General features: G+C 35.3%; 1 protein-coding gene across 1 annotated transcript; it reads left to right on the top strand.

Moving 5' to 3' along the window:
• Positions 1 to 1,839: 1,839 nt before the first annotated feature.
• Positions 1,840 to 9,565, top strand: LOC129304057 (uncharacterized). The gene is given in 8 exon segments (XM_054943683.1): positions 1,840 to 2,360; positions 3,584 to 3,731; positions 4,353 to 4,544; positions 5,129 to 5,220; positions 5,223 to 5,256; positions 5,466 to 5,635; positions 8,401 to 8,531; positions 9,212 to 9,565. Coding segments are annotated over 8 exon segments (1,104 nt in total). The 5' UTR covers positions 1,840 to 2,104; the 3' UTR covers positions 9,293 to 9,565.
• The last annotated feature ends 442 nt before the right edge of the window (positions 9,566 to 10,007 follow it).

Consider the following 10,007-nt stretch of genomic DNA (forward strand, 5'->3'; position numbering starts at 1 on the left):
GAAGAAACAAAAGCATGGAGGGCAAAGAGTGGAACTTAAGCCAAAGTCAAGTTGGCTGGTCAAAAATAAAAATAAAAATTCATGCACACTTATCACGTTTGGTGTAAATAAATTGTGTCTTTAGTACTGCATGGAGACATGAAGAGAAATTATAGTACCGTGGAAGGAAATACTCACATAATTAAATTTCTTATTTTTTAATTAAATTAAAATTTACAAGTTTTTATATTTATAGTAATTTTTTCTTTTCAATAATGTTAATATTTAAAATAAAATATAGTACTGTGGAAGGAAAAATACTTACATAATGAAATTACTTTATTTTCAATTAAATTAAATATGTAATTTTTTTGTATATTATTTATTTTATAATAAATTTTTATTATTAATAATGTTAATATTTTTTAAAAGTAGTATTATCGTGGATGTCCGACAGTAAAATTAATATTTTAAAATTTATTCAATCAAAGTAGATTGAATAAAAATATATAAAACATATATAAGTATCATAGATTTTTAAGGTGTGACTGATTAAAAGATATAGAGGAATTTAATTTTTTTATAAGTAATTAAACTATTCTAAAATTAATGAAAAAACATAGTATATAAGATCAGAGCAATTATACACTTTCTTCGTTAAAAAATATAAAATATTTTTAACTGAATCTTACCTCTCAATAAAGTAATTACATACTTTGAAACTAACCCTATTTTTTCATATTTATTCATATTAAACACTCTATAATAAATATAAAGTCATTATTTAAAAAGACATTTTTGAAAAAAAAAGGTAATAATTACACCTCAAAAGACTAAAAATATTTTATATTTTTTAATATTCAACTTCTTAAAAAAATTTTTATATTTTTTAATGATAATAGTAAGTCATTTCAACTTGAAAATTAATTGCAAATGAATCATTTAAGCTTGCAGAGAATTAACAAATTGTATTGGGTTTGTTTGTATAGCAATTTTTCTTTTTCTCCGAGTGTTTGGACGCGATTCTCTCAATGTGATATATTGTTCAAAAATAATATCTTGTCAATCCACTCTACAAGGTAGGAACTGCCCCTCCATTTGAATGGAATAAAAAGTTGAGAGGAAAAAAAATTAATAAGAAAATATTATCTTTTTTTATGTTTGAATGAACATAAAAAAATAAAGAGGAAAGAAAATGAGCAACTATTAATATGACTATAATGTCCTTATATTAGAATATATTATGTTTTGTATAATTATTTATATAAAAATAAATTGAAGGAAAGATTACATTAAAACTAATTTCATTGAAATAATTTAAAATCAACTTATTTATTAAAAAATATATTTTCATGTTATTATATCTTAAAACCAAATAATATAGTAAAAATATAATAACATGAAATAAAAAATATTATAAACTTTACCTTTTTTTTATAACTAGTCCACTATAATATTAGTTAGTTTATAGGTCTTCACTATTATAGAAGCAATGGCCGCTGCGATTAGTCATCATTATTATTACCACTTAAATTTGTTTGTTGTCATGTTTTTGTTTTTCTTGATTTATCAAAAAAAAAAATCAAAAGCATTTCTGGGTGATGACAAACAGGGAAAACTAAAGTTTTCTTTCCTGTATTTTCCTCACATTTTCTCTCCATCCAAACAGACCTCTCTCTCTCTCTCTCTCTCTCTCTCTCTCTCTGCCTGCGCGCGCGCGCGCTGAGTCTCTGAAAGACTGAAACAAATGATAAATGTCGTTGGCTTTTCATTTATCCTCAAATTGTTGAGCGAGGTCCACTCTGACTGTTTTCGACTGCTTTTTTTTAATATAATTTCCCGTTTCTCCTTTTCTGCCTTAAAATATCATAACACGAGGAAATAGGGCTTGATTTTTCTCATATCCGGCCGTTCCTCTCTCAGAATTGTGCATCTTTATATATATATATATATATATATATCTATGTACATATACCCGCCATTTTATTGTGAGATCATAAATATAGATTTCATAGTCGTCTTCTCCCTCCTTGTTCTCATTCTCCGTGTCGTTTGTCGCTTGTCCTTTCCCTTCCTTTCAACAACCTACCTTTCTCTCTCCTTCAATTAGTTCAAGTAATTGCTGATGAAACTGGAGCACAAGGACGAGGGGATCGCCGATGCAGGCATGAAGAGGTATAGGAATGGTGAGATTTGGGATTTCGAGCACGAAATGCCAGTGGCGGATGGTGCCTCCGGCGTCGTTTTGGGGTTGGATGGCGGCACAACCTCCACAGTTTGCATTTGCATGCCCATAACCCCCTTTTCCCACCCTCAAATCGAATCTCTTCCCATCCTTGCACGTGCTGTTGCCGGTTGCTCTAATCACAATAGCGTCGGAGGTAATTCTCTGTTCTTTCTTGTAGGAATCATGCATTTGTTTTCTCTGTGGGGTAATTTTTTTCTTCTTCTTTTTTTTTTTTTGGTGAACATCTGCCTCTGGGATTGTTGTTAACTCTTGGTTTTTCCTTTGTTCCTCGTTGGGGAGAATAAAGGGGCCGTTTACTTGGTTTGGACATACATTGTAGAAAGGAGGGTGCTTTTCATTTCGATAACTTGTTGAAGAAGTTCATTTTTCTAGTGGAAAATGTAGTTATTATTATTTTTTTAATGGCAATAATAAAAAACGAGACGGATGCAAAGCTTGATGTCTAATGTTGGAAATTGTTGAGGACATCTACTTTCTTTTAACAATTGTTGAATTGTTGGTCTCTGTTCCTGTATTCACTTCTCTTCAAGATTCAGGGAAAGAAGTGATTTTAGCCATGCATTGTCTCATATATATAGTTTCTTTCTCGTTTTTTCTTATCCTCTTTTCCTTTTCTTTTTCACACACTCACGTGAAGTGAAAAGGAAACTGCTCATTTTCTCGCTTCACGGCCTGGATATGTTGTATCCATCTACCTCCTCCATGTGGAACATTAGACTTTTAAGTGTTTCATGATGAAACTCCTTTGATCATCCTAACTTATAAGTTTATTGTACATTTTCAACATTGGAATAACTTCCTGGTGTCCATTTACTTTGGAAGATTAAGTTTTCCTTCAAGGCCAAAGCTTCTCTATCTTACCTCTATGTTGCTTCTTTCGTGGAATTTTTTTTTTTTTTTTTGGGTGAGGTAGTACAATAGATGATTGAAGTACATCACACAAGACTCTGCCGGAATTTTTGTTGACTCATTTCATGGTTTTGGGTGAATACGAGAGGATGAAATTTTTAGAAGACGGGCAAAGTTTGTAGTACTATAGTGGTTTAATATTACCGGCATCTGTAAGTATTAGATGCGGCCTCTTCGTTTACTTTGGGAGAGGATCATCTATTTGGCATTCTTTAATAGTCTGGTAATGGGGTTTTTAGATCCCACCCCTTTGCATTTACATCTTCACATTACATTATGTCTCGAGAGGATTTCTTGTACACATGTGGAACCTTTTCTTCTCATGTCAATGCAAATATTATGCTTTTATGTTGTTCTTATTGAGTTCTTTAGGGGTATAACTAAGATGATAGAATGGAGATAACATTGTAAAATTAGTCATGCTGTTACAATTTTTTACTTCTACAGAAACTGCTGCAAGGGAAACATTAGAGCAAGTTATGGCAGACGCACTTTCAAAATGTGGCTCAAAACGATCTTCAGTCCGAGCTGTTTGCTTGGCTGTTTCTGGTGTTAACCATCCAACAGATCAACAAAGGATTCTCAATTGGCTTAGGTTGATATATGTAATTTTTCTATTTTTCTCTTTTAACTGCTAAAAGAAAGTAAATAATCTTTCGTTCATTTTGTCTTTTCATTTCATTTAGGTGATGCATCAAACTGTTTTATTCTGGAAATATCTTGTTTATTCTTGATGTGATTTTCATGTCTGATTCATAAAACATATTTCATATTATGTTCTCTCTCTTCATCTGGGGAAAAATCTCTGAAAACAATATAGGCTGACTACTGAGTGCTGCCATGAATAAATTATCAAATGTAGTAGGTCTTCATTTTTTAATGGTGAAGTGAATAGAAATCACCGATCCTTCAGCTTCCTGATTATGTTTTACTCCATAGTACTTTGTGTAAGTTAGATTGAATATTGCTGGATGTCATTTCCACAACGTTTTAATGAGTTTGATTAATGAAAGTGGGGCGATATTATAGTATAAGGCAGCTTCTTCACCCATTATACAGTGCTAATTAAATTTCAACTTGTTTGTGTATTCTGCCGGTGCAAGTTTTAAAAGTTTTTCTTCATGTATAGTGCCATATTAGTTTCTTTATTCTCTTACAAACAGGAGTAAGGCTGAATCTCTGAATTTTTCAATATGTTTTGGCCTTGCTATTTCAGAGATATATTCCCAAGCCATGTGAGGCTGTATGTTCAGAATGATGCTTTGGCTGCTTTGGCAAGTGGAACAATGGGCAAACTCCATGGGTGTGTATTAATAGCTGGGACAGGGACCATTGCATATGGATTCACTAAAGATGGCGGAGAAGCGAGGGCTGCAGGTGCAGGACCAGTCTTAGGTGACTGGGGCAGGTAATTCAGTGGTGCTGTTTCTGTGTCTCTCATGGCCGCTCTCTCTGTATTGATTTGAATGATTATATTGAAACTATAATGAAAGTCAAAGTTTAATTATATATTTTAGGTGTGTAGTTCAATGAATATCCATCTTTTGTCCTTCTAATCTTTTCAGGTATGGATATATATTTCTACCTTGTTATGCCTTTCTCGCATGAGTATGACTGCTTCCAATGACCATTTTTAAGAGGAAAACAATGTGCCCCACAAGAACTGTTGATAAAAGACAAATAACAAATTAACTTTCAGACATTCCCGAACCTATTAAATAGCTTTGGTTTATTGTTGAAAAATTCTTCTCTCTCTCTCTCTCTCTCTCACAGACACGCAGAGGCTAAGGAAGTTAGCTTTTGTTGAAAAAGAGATGTAGCACTGTAATGCACGGATAGGGAACTCAATTAGCTAAAAAAGGGTTCCATGTGTGTAAAGTGGAATGACCTTACTTTTCTAGTATGCTCTTTTGCTGTCATCTAACATCACTTTTCTGGTATGCTCTTTAGACGCCATCAAACGCATTGGTTGATGGGTTTTTTTCCTTGCAGTGGATATGGAATAGCCGCACTGGCATTAACTGCTGTAATTAAGGCATATGATGGCCGTGGTCCAAGTACAATGCTAACAAGTAGTATTCTACAAAACTTGGTCTTTCTTCCCCTGAAGAAATAATTGGGTACATATTTTAGTTATATACAGCCTCTAGTTCTCGCAGTGTCAGGGATCATTTTAACTCAAAAGCTTAACTTATTTGATTTTTAAGAGGAGGAGGGGGCTTAACTTTGTAAAGGGTAGGTCTAGGAATAGTTTTATTGTAATCTCGTGCATTAATATATTTGTGGAGGACGTAGTGTCACAACCTTTATTTGTCTCATTGAAAATCAGGTGGACCTATGCAGATCCCTCTTGGGCTCGTATTGCAGCACTTGTCCCAGTTGTGGTGTCCTGTGCAGAGGCTGGAGATGAGGTCGCAAATAATATCCTGCTTGATTCTGTCAAAGAACTGGCTTCAAGTGTGAAAGCTGTTGTAGAGAGACTTGGATTATGTGGTGAAGGTCCGGTATTTTTATGATCAGTCTTATTAGTAATTGACATCTGTGCTCATCATAATATTAACATTAGATATTCCTGGTCTTGGATAAAGGAAAAACTAGTTAAAGTAGGCAACATAACTAACTATTAAGTGCTTAATCGGGGAACTTTTGTGATTTTAAGTTCCTGCTGGGGTGATTGTCTAACCTGAAGAGCTGATTCAGTTTATACTCATCTGTGTATATACAGGTGTCTATGAGCATAGAGGTGCCTGAGTTGAGCTTATATAGTTGCAGTTCGATATTAAGCCACATGTTATCTATAGAATCATAAGATGCTGGTTGCTTTTCTATCTGCTTATTGAAAGCTCATACACCTGTTTAAGTCATCTTGTATGTTGATTTTAGTAACTTGCATTTTCTTCCATGGCATATTACTGTCTTTAAGAATCTTGGACTTCAGCAGGAGTTTCATAGAGTTGTATTAACAAGAAACTTCTTCCAAGTGTCCATTGTTGTGGGGGAAGAGAGGATCCTTTTGCTGGAACCTGGAATTGCTTGAATATCTACAATATAGATGCATCCTCTCTTGATAAAAATATTATGATGGGTAGTTTGGTGTACTGTTATCATTGTCATTCAACATGATTTGCTGGGATTTTAGAAAGTTGGGGAATCTTCTTCTGGTGATGCGTGTGTTTTTCTAACTTGTTAGCCATTCAAGAATTAATGTTACAAGCTAAGTGAAAGTGTCAAAGGATATAGGATAATTGAGATTGTTATCAAATTCCTTATCTGTAGTTTAGGTTTAGTATAACCTATTAATGTTATAGCCATTACCTACTTATCATTGTCTCTAGAAGTTGTAATTCTTGTGGAGAGTTTCTTTTCATATTCAGATTTATCAAGATTAATTAATAATGAGGATAAATAGGGATTCAATCAATAGAGTGTATACACACTACAAATGAGCAAGGCTTTCCATTTACCACTTTTTTTGCTTTAACCTCCAATTCAACAAACACGATGCCTCAGGTATTTTATGTTTGGGTTAAGAGTCATTTTTGCTCTTCAATTGTATACAAAAGATCACTAAGGATCCTAAATTTAACTGTAGGTCAATTCTATCCTTCACCTTTTAAAATCTAAATCTCCGTGCCCTTAAGGTTAAATCTCCTTTTTTTGCCGGTAATGGGTCCCACCTTTTTTTTTTTGACCAATCTCTCTTTTCCTCCACATCACTTCTCTCTCTCCCCCTCTCCCCGCTCACGCACACACTACTCCAGCCATGGCTTCTACTGTACACATTTATCCGGTTTCCTTCTCTAGCCAAGGCCATATCAACCCTCTTTGTAGACTTGGCAAACGCTTAACCTCAAAGGGCTTGCTCATCGCATTTTGCACCCCAAAAGTTGGGCCAAACAGATGAGGCAAGCCAGTAATATTTCCAACGAGCTGAGACCTCTCTCTCCTCCATTTTCTCTCTCCCTCCCTTTGTCCTCTCCCTTCTCCCTTCCTCTCTCTCTTCCTCGTCTTCAACCTCATTCTCCTCATGTTTCTTTGCTTCCTTTGTTCTCCCACCTCTAAAGCAATTGAAGCCCCCACTTTCCTTCATGAACACTGCATAAGCACCGAAACCTTTGCTCAAAACAGCACCTTCCACTTCAACCTCAGAACCCTCCTTGATTCCTTAGCTACCCGCGCCACCTGCCATGCTCAATCCTATACTGGGATGCCATTGTCAAGTACCATAAGCTTCTCCTCGTGATTGTTATTCTGGTCATCGAACAGCGTGGATGGGTTTGGTGTAGTGGTAGATGACGACGGCTATAAACCAAGCCATTGTCATCAGAGAACATCAACATGAGTTGGCCATCATCAAGCCTATCAAACCCAAGATGGGCTCCAACGCCACCAATCGAGTTCTAACATTCCTTAAGGGGAGTCTGTTGAGGAAGGCAATGGAATCGCTCATAGATTGCTGGTGAGGCCCCTAAAGTTTTGATGAGAAGTCAAGGATAGAACCTTTTGAAATCATGGCTTGCTAGTTACTTCGTTAGGGCGTGCATTAGCTTGACTTTATGTCATGGGTTCGATTCAACATGATTCCTCAAAAGTCGAGGGGGGAGAGAGGGGGGGAGATGAGATGGACAATGGAGATGGGAGATGAAGTGAGAGAGAGGGGGTGAGGTGTTAAAAATAAAATAATAAAATATAAAAGTGGGCCCCACCATTATATTTTATTATTAAAAAAGCTAGGTTAAGCAAAAAGTGGGGTCCACTAACAAATATTTTAGCCACATTGATGTGGGGCATGGAGATTCAGATTTTAAAAGTTGAGGGACATAGTTGACCTACAGTTGAGTTTAGGGTTCCCAGTGACCTTTTGCCTACAGTTGAAGGACAAAAAATAACCCTTCACTCTTTATATTTCATGAAGATTCTTACTAGTAACCAGTAAGCTCTCCAAAATTGTGTCACTTTCTGACTAGAAAACTATCTTATTGAATCTAAAACGGATATTTTGCCTAGACCTTGAAAGGTTTAACCGATAGTTCAATTGATTTTATTACATACACATAGCAGCAGTTAGTTCTCTTCAGGACACAATTGCTAGCCTGTGTTGTGTCGGTGCTGAAGTTAATTATAGTTGGTTATAAAATTTGAATAATCTTACCTAGGCCTAGATCTCTGTTTGGAGTATTGTGCATGATTTTTAATGTTGAAGTAGCAATGATAATTTATGGCTGATAGTTTCATTTTCCTTTTTCTTTCTTTTTTTTTTTCAGATGGAAAGGGTACTTTTCCCCTTGTTATGGTTGGTGGTGTTCTTGAAGCAAACAGGCGGTGGGATATAGGAAAAGAAGTCACAAACCACATCTCTAAACACTTTCCCGGTGTCCAGCCCATTAGGCCTCAGGTCAGCTTAATATTCTATATTTTGTTGTTTATCTTGATTGATGCACCAACGAAAAAACACGTGGTGGGTAAACATAGTGAGAAAGAGTTGCATGAAAATCAGATCTTATTTCCAGCTAAGTTGTATAATTCACCATACTCCTTTCTGGCTGCAATTTGCAAACGAGTGTTAAAAAATCACACACAATAAAGCTGATCAAGCAGGAAATTGGAAATCATGGGTAGCATTTTTGTGATGTCTAGAATGTCATGGCAAAAGAACCATCCTGATATTGTTGGGTAAAAAGAATGCAACTTGGAGATTCAACTCATGCACACTTTGCACACTAAATTTGACACAAGGCCAAGAAACTTCGTTTTCTTCATTTCTCCGCATTCAACTCAATGCATTATATTCAGCGCTTTGGTATCTTTGGACAATAGCTGCCTATAACCATTTCTTTCTAATTAAGTAATTTCCTTTCACTCGCACTTTATCAGATCACCCTTTTATTGTGACAGGCTCACTGACCTCAGTAGTGTCGTCAGCAATATTCTTTACAATTTCAATTGGACACAAATGTTTATAAAACAAAGACAAATTTGCGGTATTTAAGTGCTCTTATAGAGATACTTTATAAACCTTTATAGTAATCTCTCCCATTCTCACATGCGCCCTTTTAATTTCCTGTGCAACATCAGGTTGAGCCTGCAGTTGGGGCAGCGTGGCTGGCATGGAATTCTTTCATGAAAGAATATCACAAAGAAATATGCGGAAGCTGAATGGATGGAATGATGGTTAAGAGAAAAGAAAACAAAAAAAAAGGTGATGTAAGGTACTCAATATTGTTGATTAATGTGGTTAACATTGTCAAATTTACGCTGAAATAAACTGGCTTTACATATAGTTTATGTGCCTTGAGTAGTTTCCTTGCACTTGTCAGGCCCGCTTTCATCCTTCCACACACTCCTTCCTTCCTATTATTTTTAGTTAACTTAAACATTATATATGATGTAAATACTTCTTTGTAATGGAGTAAGCAGGTTCGAGTCTCATTATGGCTTTGTTGTGCATTTTTTGATTTCCTCTTCCCAGTATCTTGGGAAATGTATTACCACCACCAATCTACAACAATCCGAAATCACCAACGGCAGTCTCACTAATACTTTGAAGATGGCTTTAATATTTTTATTTAACATAACTGCATGTTTTAGAATTTACTCCAAGATAAGTTGGTTAAACTTTGATTAGTTGAACCAAACACCTTTCAAATATGCTGTGCTAGAACCGTGCTATATTGTTTCTTTCAGTGTTGGGGGCAACTTTTTTTCTTTTGATTATTACACAGTATGGCAGAAATTTTGTTAGTAGATTATGCTTTTTGCCTAACAAGGTTGGTCTCAAACCATGCATTAGAGGTAGTTAAGTTTTTTTTTTTTTTTGGGTCAAAAGAAATTCATTCATCAGAGCAAAAAAGGGCAGAAGGCCTATAAAAGG

The sequence above is a fragment of the Prosopis cineraria genome, unplaced genomic scaffold (genome assembly GCF_029017545.1).
Source record: "Prosopis cineraria cultivar Desert tree isolate PC_DT_omini unplaced genomic scaffold, ASM2901754v1 PC2, whole genome shotgun sequence".
Classification (NCBI taxonomy): domain Eukaryota; kingdom Viridiplantae; phylum Streptophyta; class Magnoliopsida; order Fabales; family Fabaceae; genus Prosopis; species Prosopis cineraria.